At 48.0% G+C, this 17,890-nt stretch overlaps 1 protein-coding gene across 1 annotated transcript; it reads left to right on the top strand.

Annotated features, from left to right (window-relative positions):
- Positions 1–631: 631 nt before the first annotated feature.
- On the top strand, positions 632–16,463 carry GOT2 (glutamic-oxaloacetic transaminase 2). Its single transcript, XM_070397890.1, has 10 exons — positions 632–804; positions 6,124–6,280; positions 8,498–8,626; positions 10,545–10,604; positions 11,129–11,290; positions 11,529–11,633; positions 12,810–12,960; positions 13,422–13,587; positions 14,320–14,470; positions 15,266–16,463. The coding sequence occupies exons 1-10, from the start codon at positions 716–718 to the stop codon at positions 15,386–15,388; spliced, it is 1,293 nt and encodes a 430-aa protein (XP_070253991.1). The 5' UTR covers positions 632–715; the 3' UTR covers positions 15,389–16,463.
- Positions 16,464–17,890: the final 1,427 nt, after the last annotated feature.

A 17,890-nucleotide genomic window follows, 5' to 3' on the forward strand; every position in this document is an offset into this window, starting at 1 on the left:
GATGAGGAAACATTCATGAAAGTGAGGTGGCCCGGCGGGCCTGGCTCAGTGGTTGAGCGTCGACCTATGAACCAGGAAGTCACGGTTCGATTCCTGATCAGGGCACATGTTGTTGGAATTATTCAACGGCACATGCCCAGGTTGCTGGCTCCATCCCAGTGCGGAACGTGCAGGAGGCAGCCAATCAATTCTCTCATCATGAATGTTTCTATCTCTCTCTCCCTCTCTGAAATCAATAAATATATATATATATAAAATAGAAAGTGAGGTGATTTGCACTTAGGGGAGCATCGGACTGAAGACTGGGGGTCGGCCCCCTTGTCACTGGCTTTATGATGCCAGGTAAACGACTTTACCTACATCAGCCACGTTCCCATCTTTCCAAATGGCATAATAGCTGCCGCCGCTCCCGAGCTGCCCCTCGCGATTAATGGAGTTCCGCGCGCCCAGCGCTGCACCTCGCGACCCGCAGTGTCGTCACGGTTCTCCGGGACCACGTGGCCCGGCGGCGCGGACCTGCGGGCGGGCCGGCCGACCCAGGCCCCGCGCCCGCCCAGCGCCGGCTCCGGCCGCCAGGGTCCGCTGTGGCGCGGCGCGGCCCGGCCGCTCTAGCCCCGCGGGGAAGTCGCTGTCCTTACCTCCCGCCGGAGCCCGCGCCTCCGCGTCTGCGCTGCCCTCGCTCTGTCCTGCAGCTGCCACTGCCCGCGTGCCCACCATGGCCCTGCTGCACTCCTGCCGCGTCCTGTCCGGGGCCGCCGCCGCCTTCCACCCAGGCCTCGCGGGCGTGGCTTCTGCCCGAGCCAGGTAAGCGGGGAAGACGGAGCCGGGGAGACGGGCCTGCCCCCCCGAGCCACGGACACCGCAGACACACACGCACGCACACACACACGCACGCACACTTTCTCGGATTGATGGCGGCGCCTCACAGTGACCCTCGGGGTCCTACATCCCCCCCGCCCCTGCCCCTGAGACCGCAGGAGAGCGTGCCAACGCGTTCCCCTGGGTGAGGAAGTGTGGCCCTCCGCGGCACCCGGACTCCCATTCAAGGTGGGGGTCACGAGGCGCAGATTCAGCGCAGGGGCGGGGGGATGGGGGAGTCCAGGGAGAGCCCACGGGCCACGGCGCGGCCGGGCCTCGCGCTCATTGGCTGCGGGGTCCGGGCTGCCTCGCGCCCATTGGCTGCGGCGCCGGCCGGGGGACCGGATGCGCCAACGGTGTGCCCTTGACGGGCTACCTGGGGGGCTGCGAGCTCACACGTCGTGGCCTCCCCGCGCCGAGCGGGCTGTGCGGGCTGGCGGCTGGCTGCCGCGTGTGTGTGCCCGGGAGAAGGAGGTGCACGAGGAGGAGGTGCCCGGGACCCCGGCTTTGAGAGCCGGCCGGCGATCCTCTCTGCATCCCGTGACCTTGACGCATAGCATCCTCACCTGCGACCCTTCCCCTCTGCCGTTTGGCCTTTGGACGGAGAAGGGCGGGGGTGTAGCGCACCTCTTTTTGGAAGCCCTTAGGAGATCCAGCCGGAGGGGCGTGGCCGTTCTTTCTCCATCTCACGGCGCTCTTTCATTTAGTCGGTATTTCGTCACCGGGAGTTTGAGAGAGCCGGCCGGGCGCTGGGCCAGATATCAATCTGGTGATTAGCCAGGCGCTGGACCAGATATCAGTCTGGTGATAGACGCTGCGGGGGAAGAAGCCCCCGAGAGCAGTGTCACTCGGGAGATTACACATGCAGGGCGGGGCAGCCGTAGGTAGACAGTTGTTCCCAGGGAAAATAATACGCGAATAAATAATAATACAGGAATAAACTGGGTTTCACGTGCTCACAGCAGTAAACCTACTTTTACCCCGTCCTGGACATTACCCCACACTAGTGTCTGCAGAGGAAAAGTGCAGGGCCTTCAACGCATTGGTAATGGCTTCTTAAGTGGAGACCTGAGCCAGGCGACTTAATTCTCTCAAGAAGCCGGTTGGGGGCAGTGCCCTTAAGTACCACCTACTCTGGTTGCAACTAGATATTCACTCCAGCGAGCAAAGCCTGACCCCTTTCCCATGCCTTGGCCTTTTCGTTGGATGTTGGATGATGTCGTGAAGCCAGCAGAACAATCTGACCTTCACAAAGCCCCGAACTCTTGGCGGTAGTTTCCCCCAGGCTTTCACACTGTCTTAGCTTCTTGATTTGGTTCCTTCTTGGCTCCCTGTCAGGTGTGCTCTTTAAGTCAGCCTACCGACTGGCCCAGAATCAGGGAGCCGTTATTGTCATTTATGCAGCAAATTTGGAGCAGAGGGAGGGGTGCCTAAAATTAGGGGCACCCCATGTAGTACTGTTAGAATTATCTCTTGTTTTATGGATTTGGTTGGGTGTTTTGCGATTCTATTTATACTATTTAGTGAAAATCCCTATGGGCGTGACCTTTTAGTCATGTTTTAGTTTGGGAGCCTGACTCATTTTTCTTTTCCGCCTTTCGCCCATTAGAATATAAATTCCATGAAAACGAAGACTGGACCAGCCTTGTTCACTGTTATATCTCAGCACTTAGACTAGTGCCTGCATGTCTTTCAATTTGAGTATTTTTATTTTAGACAACGATTTGATTTTTTTTAATCAGTGCAATAGAAACAAATATGACATTTTAATATTGCATCTTACATCAAAGCCTAAGCATATAGGGGAACTGCGGGTGTAAAATGTTTGTGTGTGTGTTTTGTTTTTTTTTAATATATTTTTTATTGATTTTTTTACAGAGAGGAAGGGAGAGGGATAGAGAGTTAGAAACATCGATGAGAGAGAAACATCGATCAGCCGCCTCCTGCACACTCCCCACTGGGTATGTGCCTGCAACCAAGGTACATGCCCTTGGCTGGAATCGAACCTGGGACCCTTGAGTCCGCAAGCCGACGCTCTATCCACTGAGGCAAACTGGCCAGGGCTGTGTGTGTGTGTGTTTTTTAATAGTTTGTGCCCTGGCCAGGGAGCTCGCTTGGAGTGTCATCCCAATATGCCAAGGTTGTGGGTTCAGTCCCCAGTCCGGGTGCTTACGGGAGGCAACCGATCCATGTTTCTCTCTCACATTGATGTTTCTCTCTTTCCCTACCCCCTCTCTAAAAATTAATAAGCATGTCCTCACGTGAGGATGTTTTAAAAAAACACAAAAACTAAAAACTGCTAGGTAGACTCCCAGGGGAACGGCCAGGCATTTAAATTGCAAATGCTTATCGGAATACTTTGTACCTAACATATTTTGGTTGTCTGGTCAGTATTGCTTAATAGCTCAGGCTTCGAGCTTATGTGCAAAGTTCATTGAGAGGAATCACTTTGTAGGCCACTGGTTGTCTGTCTCAACTTCATCCCTAGAGCACTCGTTTTTATCAAGAGCGCTCTCTTTAAAAACATCAAAGTTCTGCCGAAACCGGTTTGGCTCAGTGGATAGAGCGTCGGCCTGCGGACTGAAAGGTCGCGGGTTCAATTCCGATCAAGGGCATGTACCTGGGTTGCGGGCACATCCCCAGTGGGAGATGTGCAGGAGGCAGCTGGTCGATGTTTCTCTCTCATCGATGTTTCTAACTCTCTATCCCTCTCCCTTCCTCTCTGTAAAAAAATCAATAAAATATATTTTAAAAACAACAAAGTTCTACCCTAGCCAGTTTGGCTCACTGGATAGAGCGTCGGCCTGTGGACTGAAGAGTCCCAGGTTCGATTCCAGTCAAGAGTATGTACCTTGGTTGCAGGCACATACCCAGTAGGGAATGTGCAGGAGGCAGCTGATCGATGTTTCTCTCTCATCGATGTTTCTAACTCTCTATCCCTCTCCCTTCCTCTCTGTAAAAAAATCAATAAAATATATTTTAAAAAATAAAAACAACAAAGTTCTACCCTAGCCAGTTTGGCTCACTGGATAGAGCGTCGGCCTGTGGACTGAAGAGTCCCAGGTTCGATTCCAGTCAAGAGTATGTACCTTGGTTGCAGGCACATCCCCAGTAGGGGGTGTGCAGGAGGCAGCTGATCCATGTTTCTCTCTCATCGATGTTTCTAACTCTCTATCCCTCTCCCTCCTCTCTGTAAAAAAATCAATAAAATATATTTTTTTAAAAATCAAAGTTCTTACAATGTGACAGAGAGTCTTTGCCCTTTTAAGGAGTGGAATAATGAAGGACATGGAGGACCTGAACATAATTACTGATGTAGGACTGATCAAATTGAGTATCCCTGCTCCTGTATTTAGATTTTTAAGGTTGAATATACTCAAATTGCTTTTAGACTTCTTCTTAAAAGATTCTACTCTCAATTCTATCCCTGCTTCTGAGAGGATTTCTATGCCAAATAAACGTTTTAAAGAATGTGACAAATCCATGCCCTTCCCACCATGTAACGAGGGTACGTCTGTCCCGTGGTTAGGAGCAACGGCTCTGTCATCATTGATTGACAACCATGGAGACAGAGCCATCTTTTTAAAAATGAAAATTGCTTACTAGAAGCTCTATCATATGTCCTTGACATTCAGAGTATTCCTTTCTCTCATCAGCTGATGACAGTGATATAGACAGGCAGGTGGCTACGTGTTTCCAGGGTCTGAGTTGTGGGTAGGAAGCAACAAAAGCTTTCTTTAGGCCCTGTTCAGAGTTGCTTGGGGATACCTGTTTCTTGCTGTTGCTGAGATACTGGAGCAACCAGGAAGCCTAGAACAAAATGAGAGCGTTTTTGTGTTCTGGCAGTGGGACTGTTGAGGAGGAAGAATGATAATATCTCCCGAGATTCTAGAAAAGACTTAAGTTATTGAAAAGCAGGAAAGACCTGTATTTTATCATAAAGCCTTGTGACCACGTGTGCCTTGAATTCTCTGCATACTTTCCTCACCAGGCTTAGTGGCACAGAGGTTATAAATAAGAGTGTAGTGGGATAACTTAGTGACAGCGATACCAGCTAATATCAAGTACTCAGTCTGTACCAGGCTCTGTTCTGTTTTATAGTTAACTAGAGGCCCAGTGCATGGAATTTGTGCACGGGTAGGGTCCCTAGGCCTGGCTGGCGATCAGGGCCAATCAGGGCCTTCCTTCCCCCAACTGCCCGGCCTTCCTTTGTTCCTCGCCACCCGCTGGTGGTCAGCGCACGTCATAGCAAGCGGTCAAACTCCCGAGGGGACAATTTGCATATTAGCCTTTTATTACATAGGATAACTCCTTTCATTCTTATAAAATCCCTGTGAGATAGGCAGAGTTGTGCCTCATTCTACAGACTGGCTCTAAAAATGCAAGTATATTCATGCCCGGCCAGCATGGCTCAGTGGTTGAGTGTCGACCTATGAACCAGGAGGTCACAGTTCGATTTCCAGTCAGGGCACATGCCCGGGTGTGGCCTTGATCCACAGTGAGGGTGTGCAGGAGCCAGCTGATCACTGATTCTCTCTCATCGTCATTGATGTTTCTATCTCTCCCCCTACCCCTCTCTGAAATCAATAAAAAATATATTTGAAAAAAAAATGCAAGTATATTCACGTCCCTCCCCTTACCTGATCACTGTCATCAGCTGATGAAAGGAATACTCTGAATGTCACTAAGTTATCCCACTACATTTTTTTGCCCCCTCCAAAAAAAAATTAATGATTCTCATATTTTCACTACATTCAAGGTGGGGCCAAGGAAATGTTTTAACAAGCTCTCCAAATGACGCCCTTAACAAATTTGGGAACAGGATAAAAACCCAGGCCCCTTGGGGTGGGGGGAAGTTGTCACACATTATCCTCTTACACCGGTCCTTGCTGGCTTCTCTAGTTTCATCTTTTACCATTCTCAGCTTCTCACCGCCAAATTACTTGAAATAGTCTTTGCCTGGGAATTCAGGTCAGGTCTGGACTGCATTGAAAGCCTACGCATGCATCCTGTCCTCCCCAGGGTGATGCAGGAAGGTGGCCCCTTCCGCTTCTTACAGGATTTGTATTGAAATTATTGGTCTTCCCCGTCCTTCTGCGAGGTGCTCTGAGGTCTTATGCATTATTGAGTTATGGTGCCTATTGCTTTACCGTGTGCACAGTAAACATGCAACCATTCATTGAAGTGGATTCGTGGCAGATCCAAGATGTCTCTAGCCATGGGAATCTTGCTTCTGTAACTGATGTCTTGTCTTTCCCATTTCAGCTCCTGGTGGGCCCATGTGGAGATGGGGCCCCCAGATCCCATCCTGGGAGTCACAGAAGCCTTTAAAAGAGACACCAACAGCAAAAAGATGAACCTGGGAGTCGGTGCCTACCGGGACGATAATGGAAAGCCTTACGTGCTCCCCAGTATCCGGAAGGTGAGCGTGCCGTCCATCTCCTGCCTGGCTGGGACAAGTACACTGACGGGAGCTCCCAGGGAGCGGCAGAAAGACCGCTGGACGGGGAGCCAGGAGACCCAGGTTCAGGTTCTGGTACTAACTGTTCCCATCAGGTTGTCTGAGCTGCAGTCCCCTTGGCTATAAGAGAGAGCCATTGGAAGTGCCATGGTCTTTCCTAAGGTTGCATTTCTGTGATTGTCTGTGAAAGAGCCATAATGTCAAATGTAATTCTTTTTTATATATATATATATTTTATTGATTTTTTACAGAGAGAAAGGGAGAGGGATAGAGAGTTAGAAACATCGATGAGAGAGAAACATCGATCAGCTGCCTCCTGCACACCTCCTACTGGGGATGTGCCCGCAACCAAGGTACATGCCCTTGACCGGAATCGAACCTGGGACCCTTGAGTCCGCAGGTCGGCACTCTATCCACTGACCCAAACCGGTTAGGGCTCATATGTAATTCTGAGAGCACACAAAAGGACCAAGAATTTCAATGCTGTCTCACGCATAGAATTAGGCCTTCATGGATGGGCATTACTCTTATTTTCCATTTCTCTCATTTTAATTGCCTTAATAAAGCCCACCTTCTCACACAGACATACTCTGTCCTTTTTTCCTATTGAACTATAGAATACTTTTCTTTATTTTTGTTGCATATTTATTAGTAGTTTTACTATTGGTTATTATAGTTATAATTTAACTAATCCTCTGAGAACAATTCTTTTTTAAGAAAGTATGTTGCCCTAACCGGTTTGGCTCAGTGGATAGAGCGTTGGCCTGCGGACTGAAGGGTCCCAGGTTCGATTCCGGTCAAGGGCATGTACCTTGGTTGCGGGCACATCCCCAGTGGGGGGTGTGCAGGAGGCAGCTGATCGATGTTTCTAACTCTCTATCCCTCTCCCTTCTTCTCTATAAAAAAATCAATAAAATATATTTAAAAAAAAAAAAAGAAAGTATGTCTTCCTTTGCATCTGTCCCTCCTCCATTGAAATATGAATGTGCTGCTTTGCCACTTCCAAAGTGGATGGTGATGTGTCTGTCATTCCTCCGTACTGCAGAGCTAGGCACCGTGAGTGGCAGTTCAGAATACTCTGGGGTAAGAGTATTCTCTCATCACCTGAACTGTTACGCCCTCATGAGCCACTGCGGTAATAGAGCGGGGGCTGAATGAACCACTGAAGAAAAATTTCTGAGTACATAGGAGTGCACATTAGGTATCATCTCTACAAGTCTCTTAGTAGCAAAAAGGACTCAAGAAGCAGGGTGTGCTTTTGGTCTCAAATCAGTTTAGAATATCCAGCAAATGTAGCTGTTGTTGTAAGCTGGAACCCCACCACACACTTGTGTACATTAGCTCATCGGCTCTTCACCTCAACCATATGGGGTGTAGTAACAGCTGTTCCCTCATTCAACAGATGAGGAAACGGGCTGAGAAAGATAAATAATTTGCCCAGGTCAACACAGCTAGTAAGTTCTTAGACTGGCATATATCTTGAAATACTTCCTTTTTATGTATTTTGTTTGATTTTTATTATTTTACTAGAGGCCCGGTACACGAAATTCGTGCACTTGGGATGGGGTCCCTCAGAGGCAGGAGAAGCTCCCACCACTGCCGCTGCTGTGAGCCCGGCTTCTGCACTGACCAGGGGGCAGCTCCTGTGTTGAGCGTCTGCCCCCTGGTGGTCAGTGTGCGTCATAGCGATCGGTCATTCTGCCGTTCAGTAGATTTGCATATTAGCCTTTTATTACATAGATAGAATATCTGTTTTAAGTGTTGCTCTTAAATCTTGTTATGGTGTATTCCAAGAATGCCATTTTAGGTTAAATGGTAACCAAGAGATACTATATACCCATCCACATAAAACTGAACTTTAAAATTAATTTAAATATTTCTGTTCTGCAATATAATATATAAAGTATTCTACTTATCCTTCTTCTGGGACAATATCTCCAAATAAAAAAAATAAAACTTTACCTCCAAAATTTAAGTAGAAAACATTTAATACAGGCTGGGGCAAAAGTTAGGTTTACAGTTGTGAGTACACGAAACAGTTTATTCTTGTATTATTATTTATTAATTATTGTACTATTTTCTATGTGAACAAACTATAAACCAACTTTTGCCCCACCTGTCTTAATCAAGGTAATTCCAGGTGAAAAGAGCTAAACAGAAGATTTTTCTCTTGTCTAGGCAGAGGCCCAGATTGCTGCAAAAAATCTGGACAAGGAATACCTGCCCATCGGGGGACTGGCTGAGTTTTGTAAGGCGTCTGCAGAGCTGGCCCTGGGCGAGAACAGCGAAGTGCTGAAAAGCGGCCGGGTAAGTGAGCAGACTCCGGTGTCATACAGGGTCTGTCGTTAAATGTAATAATTTAGATACATTTGAGATAATTCAAACAATTTAAAACAAGTAAGAAAAGAAACATCACTTTGTGCTTGGTGATGGTTTTGAGATGGCCACGCTTTTGCTAGTATCTCTGCTTTAGCTAATAAATTGGCCCTACTTAAATAAAAGATTTCCTATAACACCAGTTCCAAAAATATGGTAGTGATTTGATAGATTTGACACTGCTTTTCTGTTAGTTTCTATGGGCTTATGTTCATTTTACATTAAATACGCTTTAGAAACTCCAAACTATGCCTAGTTTTAGGCCTATACTTAGCCCCCACCCTCATGCCCTAAGCTTCCAGCTTAGGTGGAGGAAGCAAGCAGGAAACAGGCCACAGGTAGGCTCTGGCAGCTGGGACCAGCCGGGCACTCCGCTGGTCCTTCACAGCCCTGCGCCCTTCCTGCTGCCTCCCTCCTCTCTGAGGTCCAGGGAGCATCACTGCAGCCGTGATGGGGAGCACAAGTGTCCCTTAGTGACCTCCTTCCGGCTCCCTGAGGGGTCCCTTCTCGTGGAAGAGGGGTGGCCCTAAAGGTCACTGCACATAAGCTTTTTGCACACAGATTTCCGAATGCACCGTGGAGTACATGCAGGCCCACACTTGTGGTAGAGACTAGCATCATGCATGCGGGCCACCAAACAGCTCACCTGACCCAACAGCTCATGTGCCTTATAGTTTACTTTCTTTTTGAAACATATATGTTTCTCTAATGGATACATTCGTATGTTTAAATTTTTTTTTCTGTTTGAGTCTGGGGAAAACACACAAAGTAGCAAAACTACGCCCACACTTCTCCCCTCCGCAACGCCAAGGACAGAATAAATACATTTTATTTACAAGACTGGTCTAAGTCCACAGGTTAGTTCATTGACTCAGAGTAAAACATATAACCTTGACCCAGTGGTCATGAAGCAATGACCATAAGTCATGGACAGGATATGGTTTGAATATCCATATAGTCAACCACCTGTTAACCCCTCGTGAAAACTTCTGGGGTTTTTTCTGTAACTTTTGCTTAGTCTGTGTACCTCTAGTCAATTGTTACCTAAGTATGCGACTGGCCTATCTAAAAATAACATCAGTTTGCCTTTTATAAACTGCTGTGCCTTTGTGAACCATTGGTATCAGATCTACAGTCAGGTGTTTATTTTTATCACGCCAAAGTTTGCAGAGACCAAGTTTGGCTAGGAAAGGGTTTGTTGGTTGGGTTCCTCCCATTTAATGCAGTGCCCACCAGTCCAGAAGACAGGTTGGTGTTTTGTAGAGCCTTGCTTCTGTGGTGACTTCAAAAAACAACACTGTGGTTTCCTACTCATCTCCTAACATGGACTGGTTTGAAGAAACAGATCTACTCAGGCATCTGTCCAAATGATTAACATTTCAGATTCTGAAAACTCATACAAGGAGCCTCTTGGACAACCTTTGATATGTAGTACTGTTAGTCTAAGGTACTTTTCAAGGACCTTTGATGTTCAGAGTCACTCCATTTTGTATACTTCTACAATAATGTTTAAATGTGGTAACTGTTCTTAGTGTCTTTTTCCCCCCCACTGGGGAGGTGGGGGTTTTGTGTCCTGAAAGTCTCACGTAACACGGGATGGTGCTACTAACAGGCTGTAAGGAATTAGCTTCTGCATCAGCAGGGCTGTTGGAAACTGAGGAGACCGCCCTGTGGGGAACCAATGAGGAGAGTCCAGTCATTCTGTGGCTTAGCAAATGGGGAAATGAAGCAGTGTCGTTCTCTCATTTCCTGGTGCTCATTTGGGGGTATCGTCAGCCTCTGTGCGCTTGGCCTCTGCTCTGTTGAGCTCAAGGAGTGGTGCCTCACTGACCTCGTGTCTCTCCCGCAGTATGTCACCGTGCAGACCATTTCTGGAACCGGGGCCTTAAGGATCGGAGCCAGCTTTCTGGTGAGTCTGGAAATTTCTTCAGCAAAGAGCTGTAGGATGACGGGGTTTTCTACCGCATGTGTGTTTGCTGACTCAGATGTAGACTTCCTGTCTCCACAACCTTGGAAGACTTCTCATTCCCTGATAAATGAACTCAGGGGTTAAAAATTAAAGGACTTAGAAAAAATCACAAAGACATTATAATTATAGTAAGACAATATAATAATAATGAATATAATTTATTGAGCACTTCCTGTTACTAGGAGCTTTTATAGTTTAACTCAGTTAATCTTTCTGAAGGAGGTTCAGTTAACACCATTTTACAGATGAAGAAAGTGAGGCCCGGTAGGTGCTTGGCCACACGGCCGTATAGCTGTCAGAGCCTGGGTTTCCCCCGGGCAGTCTCGCTGCTTAGTCAGTACTGGCTCTCACTCAGGGAGAGGAGCTGTGTTTCAGGAGAGAAAAATGTCTTTTCCGTAAAATAGAGCAACTTTTTTCGCCTCCCCGTTCATCTGTTTTTCCTTCCCTTTCATCCCATCTCTCAGCAAAGATTTTTCAAGTTCAGCCGAGATGTCTTTCTGCCCAAACCGACCTGGGGGAACCACACGCCCATCTTCAGGGACGCTGGCATGCAGCTGCAGGGCTACCGCTACTATGACCCCAAGACGTGCGGCTTTGACTTCACGGGCGCCATGGAGGACATTTCCGTAAGTGTGGTTCTCAGTGGGGGAAGAGGGGGTTGGGGAATCAGGAATAAACCTCCTTGTGGAGACTTGAGGTCGCCCAGCGTGGTCTCAACACCTGATGTAAAATACGGAGGATGAGCCAACTCCAGACCTTGGGTTCTTTTTGTTATTTACCAAGTAATAGTGACCCTGTGGCATTTCGGGAAAATTGACTCCTTGTCAAGCTGCAAAGCGATCTCACGGTTGTTTGTCTTTTCAGAAAATGCCACAGCAGAGTGTCCTCCTCCTGCACGCCTGTGCCCACAACCCCACGGGCGTGGACCCTCGCCCCGAGCAGTGGAAGGAGATAGCCTCCGTGGTGAAGGTGAGGGCCGAGCTGACTGGTGACAGTCCTGTGTGGTAACTAGCCTTCGGTGCTTCACTGGCAACAGCTGAACAGACAACTGCCGGGAGCCCACATGAAATTTCCACACTTTTTTTAAAAAATGTGTTTGTTTATTTCAGAGAGGGAGGACGAGGGAGGGAGAGAGAGAGAAATATCAGTAATGAGAGAGAATCATTGATTGGCTGCCTCTTACACCATCCTACTGGGGATGGAGCCCGCAACCCGGGCATATGCCCTGACTGCGAATCGAACCGTGACCTCCTGGTTCAGGGGTCAACACTCAACCATTGAGTCCCACCGGCCAGGTCCACACATTTATTAATAGCCAGGAAAGAGCTCCGCATTTTCGAGATTAACAATTCTGTACTTGATGCTACATGAGCAAGGTGGAGATAATTTTTGTTCCTCAGCCGGGTCTAGGAAATTCTGATAAGACTTTGTCGTTGCCTGGCCTGTATCGTAGGCATCCACTGGCCCCACATGTCTGCTGGTGGGATCTCCAGCTGTCCTGGTCAGTGGTTAAACTTGTTCATCCTTTTCCTCTTTTCCATGTCCCCTCCTATCCTTGCCACTTCCCTCGGCATCGCCATTGTCACTCATGGGGCCAGAATTCCTAGGGAGGAAGATACTCCTGTCGCCTGCATCCCCATTGTCACTCCTTTTGGTTCCCCTTCCTTTACATTCGTCAAACCTCAGCTGCAAACAGAATGAAAGAGAGAAGCAGCATTCGGAGAGCACTTTCAGGATGAGATGGCTCTGACGTGGTCGGCCCCTGAGCCCCGGGTATAAGATGAGTCTGCCAGGGTGACATTAGCTCCAGAAAGGCTGATGCTGATCCTGTGCTGACTAAACTGAAATAATTACCCAACCACTCAGGGCCTAAAACGAGGTTCTCATTTGAGTAAGCAGCTGCCTGGGGAGATGGAGATTAAGATTCTCCTTTCTTTGTCTTCTTGAGGGACCATACCAACCGGAATAAAGAAATGCACATTGATATCTGAACTCTTAGGAAACGGAAACATTGTCAGGCTGCCTGGGGAGAAGACTGTGTTGATTCTGTCTCTGTGAGGCAGGCCTGGTCCCAGTAAGCACAGTGACCCTCTGGGCATCTTGAGAGGGGCTGCCTGAAGTTTTCATCCTCTCTTTTCCTTCCAGAAAAACAACCTCTTTGCGTTCTTCGACATGGCCTACCAAGGCTTTGCCAGCGGCGATGGCAACAAGGATGCCTGGGCTGTGCGCCACTTCATCGAACAGGGCATTAATGTTTGCCTCTGCCAGTCCTATGCCAAGAACATGGGCTTATACGGTAAAGTGAAGGGCCCAGTGCTCGTGTGTTCTGATGACATTGAGGAAGTGCTGGGAGGGGTGCCCCACAGGTGTGGGGTTGCATGTGTGGGTGTGTATGTGTGTATGTTGTCCCTGTCCCTCCTTCCCCAGAGAGGAAAGACAGGTAAAATGGATTGTACTGATCTTAACCACATCTTCGTTAGTGTCCTTGAATTTTCCCAGCAGAGAAAACTGATTACTGCTTCTCGAAACAGTGACTATTCTATGAGCCACAAAGATGTATGCAAGAGAAAGAGACCTTTAAATACTCTTGAGTATTCACCTTTCTGTCGTACCCAGATTCACCATCCTGGTTGCTAAAAACTTTTTACTTATAAGAGTTATTTTTGTGGTGTTTCTGTTGGAAACAGCTAATGGGTAGCACATGTAATCATGATTTGCTTTAGATAGAACTAGACAAGATCCATTCTTTCTTTTCAGGTGAGCGTGTGGGAGCCTTCACTGTGGTCTGCAAAGATGCCGATGAGGCCAAAAAGGTGGAGTCACAGTTGAAGATCTTGATTCGCCCCATGTATTCCAACCCTCCTGTCAACGGGGCCCGGATCGCCTCCACCGTTCTGAACAGCCCCGATCTGCGAAAGCAGTGGTAAAGACACATCGCCGCCCCAGCCACCCCCTTCCCCCCACTAAGTCTTCAAAGCTTGTTTATAATCAGCCACTAGTGACGCCCAGCATCACCCAGCTACCACATGTGGAAGGAGCCAGGGAGAGAAGAGTGCCTTTTGTTAGCACTTTCCAATAAATACATTGGTCTTCCCCTCAGAGAGACGAACATAATGCAAAGATGGTATTTCCTTTTATTCCATCATCTCCAGGTTAAGTAAGTTCAAGTTCATATTGAAGTACCTTACAGAGGAAAACTTCCTGAAGAAAATCATAATTTTGTTTTTATTTTAATACCATCTGAATACCTTGGCACCTGAGCTCTAAGGTAGTGTTACTCAGTATTTGTTTGTTTTTTAATCTTTTTTTTATTGATTTCAGAGAGGAAGAGAGAGAGAGAAACATCAATGATAAGAGAGAATCATCCATCACATGCCCCCCATTGGGGATCAAGCCCACAACCCGGGTATGTGCCCTGACCAGGAATCTAACCATGACCTCCTGGTTCATAGGTCAATGCTCAACCACTGAGCCACGCCAGCTGGGTATAAAACAGAATGCTATAAAATAGTTTTTTCTTCCTGGACCAGCATATGACTCAGTCGGACACACTAGGGTCCACTAGGGAGTACTCAAGGAAGGTGAAAATGCTGTGAGCTGTGGCGTATCTAACGGGACTTGGCCAGAATTGAGCTGCATCCCAGGCTTTTTACAGGTTGCAGGAAGTGAAAGGCATGGCCGACCGCATCATTAGCATGCGGACCCAGCTGGTCTCCAACCTTAAGAAGGAGGGCTCCTCCCACAACTGGCAGCACATCACCGACCAGATTGGCATGTTTTGTTTCACGGGACTGAAGCCCGAGCAGGTGAGTGGACTCTCGGTAGCAGACCAGTTACTCAGTCCTAGGGCGCCTACCTATTCAGGATTACCCCGAAAACAGTCATTTGGGAGGCTTTTAGGGACATGAAGTATGTATGTAGCATTCATTTTGCTTTGTTTTTTATTAGTCATTTACCTATCTGCATCCTCCGGGAAGTGCAGACTTCCAAAAAGCAGGAGTTGTCTTCATCGTTTTTTATAAAGTAGATAACCACTGCTTCGCTAAGAGAGACCAGAACAAGCAGGGACCTGAAAATTAGAAAGAGAAACAGCTGATCCACAGCTGGATCCTGCATCTGTTTTTCCTGCAAATGCTGACTCTGACATTTTTTTCACCTGTTCCTCCTCAGAATTCATCACCCTATTTTAAAGTAGCTTTCCTTCCTTTCACTCTAAGCTAACACACCAAATTCTGGGACTAGGGTTTAAGTGGAAAAAACACAGAGCCTCTGTTATTTTTCTATCTTTTTTTTTTTTTTTTTTTTTTTTTTTTTACAGAGAGGAAGGGAGAGGGATAGAGAGTTAGAAACATCGATGAGAGAGAAACATCGATCAGCTGCCTCCTGCACACCCCCTACTGGGGATGTGCCCGAAACCTAGGTACATCCCCTTGACCGGAATCGAACCCGGGACCTTTCAGTCCGCAGGCTGACGCTCTATTCACTGAGCCAAACCGGTTTCGGCTATTTTTCTAAACACGTGGCTCTTGTGCCAGGCCAGGGCTGGGGACACACACACACTCGCGTGAGCTGGACATGCCCAAGCATTCTTCTCTCTGCAGGTGGAGCGGCTGACCAAGGAGTTCTCGGTCTACATGACAAAGGACGGCCGCATCTCCGTGGCAGGGGTCACCTCCGGCAACGTGGGCTACCTTGCCCATGCCATTCACCAGGTCACCAAGTAATGTCCGTGATGAGAGGAAACAGAGACAACCCCCCTGCCGTCCTCTGCTGCTGCGGGCTGCACATGGAGGGAGAGGGAGGGTGGGTGGTGGTGGGCGGATCACTTCTTTCAACCACAGTACTTAAAACTCAGCGATGGAATGGTTTCTCGGCAAAGGACGTGTAGGGAACTAGGCAGAGGCACCTGTGGCTGGTGCGTGGAACTTTGTGGCTCTAAACCAAAATCTCCCTCATCTGTGTACCTCCAGCTTTTCCGAAAGAGTTTACATGTACAAGAACGTCATAGCCAAAAACCTGTCAATCACACCATTGTAATATTCCAGAAGCTTTAACCGAAGCACCTGATGGTGTCGATGCCTCTGTGAGAAGACCTGGCTCCAGCAATCATGGTCAGCCTCACAGTCGTGCTCCCGGATTGAGCAGCCTCACCAACAGACCACATTGCAGAAACCGAGCTTCGTGAAAGCTAGCACGTTGGCTGCTAGTGCAACCAGGAACACGAAAAGATGCTGTTTCCGGTCTTACTTAAGAAAAAGAGCGAGAAGGCTCTGCTTCTGGTACTTATTTGTGGGCATTTCAATGTTCCCTTCTCTTCTGTCAGCGCTGCTCTTCTCCATAGACACAAAGATCTATAACCAGCCTAGATTTTCACCCTCTTCTGCTTGATTGACCATCAACCCCACCCATAGCACTTACTCATCTGAAGAATGAAGAACATAACTTACTGCTCACCCCACACCCTCACCTCTCTCCACAAAGAATAGCGGAGAATGGTTAACAGATTATTGCAGCGTCCTCCTCAGTGATTGCTTGTCTCCCGCCGGGATGTCGCCTCTGCCCAGTTGGACTCGTACCTTAGTGCAGTGTTGTGCGGCCACTCGTCTCCCGTCCCAGGTCGGGGGATGCGGGGTTGAGCCAGGCAGGAGGATATTCTGGTTTTGGTTTTAACCTTCATGCGCCTCCAGCTGGGCTCGGGCTCCATTCACCCTTTAGAAAGATAACCACCACCTACTCTAATAATGTAGACCTACTGCAGCCTGGTTTCTCTGTTACAATAAAGTTACTGCGACCCAACCACTATCGACTATGTTATATTTTCTCTTTAATGGGAGGGAAGGGCAGAAGTGGGTGTATATCCCGGAACTCTGAAGTCATGTCCAGCTGACCATGAGCCAATGGGTGTGTGAGCTGTTCTGAATGTAAACTAAAGCCACATCCTTGTCTTGCTCTCACTCAGCTTGTCTAGTCCAAAGATGTTGGAAATGTACATATGATCCATTGGACCGTGGGGGGCAAGTGGAGTACCTCAAAGGATCTGTGGGTGTCAGCAGGGAGCGGAGGAGATGGAGGGGAGGTGGCAGCTTCACATAGCTCTGGGAGTGAGGTAGGTAATCTAAACAATGAAGGTAAAGTTAAAAGTGATGCCACCTGGATGTAAGGTGATCACTGGGGACAGACCCTCATCCCCAGTAATGAGAAATAGGGAAGTGAGAGGTGCTGTGAGAATGCAAGTCCAGGATGGCACGTCTTCCATTTTTCAAATAACACAAATCCTGTTTTATTTTATATATGTTTTTACTGAATTCAGAGAGAAAGAAGGGGAGAGGGAGGGAAACATCCATGTGAAAGAGAAACATCGATCAGCTGTCTTCCATATGGAGACCGAAACCCCAACCTGGGTATGTGCCGTGACTAGGAACTGAACCGGTGACCTTTTGGTGCAGGGAATTGAACCTGAAACATGGACCCCAACCGGGAATTGAACCATGACCTCCTGGTTCATAGGTCAACACTCAACCATTGAGCCATATCAGCTGGACCACAATCCTACTTTTCTGGAACATCTATTGATGCTTAAAAGTTGGCAACTGATTCAACTTTTTAAAAATATTTTTTTAATGATTTCAGAGAGGAAAGGAGAGGGAGAAAGAAATAGAAACATCAATGGTGAGATAGATTGGCTGCCTCCTGCACTCCCCCATACTGGAGATCGAGCCTGCAACACGGGCATGTGCCCCAACTGGGAATTGAACCGTGGCCTCCTAGTTCATAGGTCAACAACCACTGAGCTACGCTGGCCTGGCCTGATTCAATTTTTTTAATGATGTACAGGCAAGATGCAAACAATAGGTCACCAATTTGCAACCTCTACCATAAAGTCATCTACTCTTTAGCAGACATGGAGCAATGGCACCTGCTTGGCATCAAGGTTACGCTGTCCCCTTCTGCTTAGTGGTGGGAGCCATTCAAGGCGGGCCAGGCTGGCAATGGAGCAGAGGTCATGCCTCGAGGAGAGGGCAGCAGGCTTAGCTTGCTTGTTCCCTCTTGTTGCTCACTCCCTGAGGGGCATGGTGCACAGCAGGCTTGTTCCTGACCCCAGCTCTTCTGTGCCCCTGTTGGGAACGAATACACCAAGGTGGTAAATGGATAAGTAAGTGAGCTTCCTGGAATGGACTTTGACTGAATGTCTGGGAAAGTATCTTAAAACAGCATGTTATTCGGCT

This window comes from Myotis yumanensis, unplaced genomic scaffold (genome assembly GCF_028538775.1).
Source record: "Myotis yumanensis isolate MYYU_CA2020_CCGP unplaced genomic scaffold, mMyoYum1.0.hap1 SCAF_18, whole genome shotgun sequence".
NCBI classification, from domain to species: Eukaryota; Metazoa; Chordata; class Mammalia; order Chiroptera; family Vespertilionidae; genus Myotis; species Myotis yumanensis.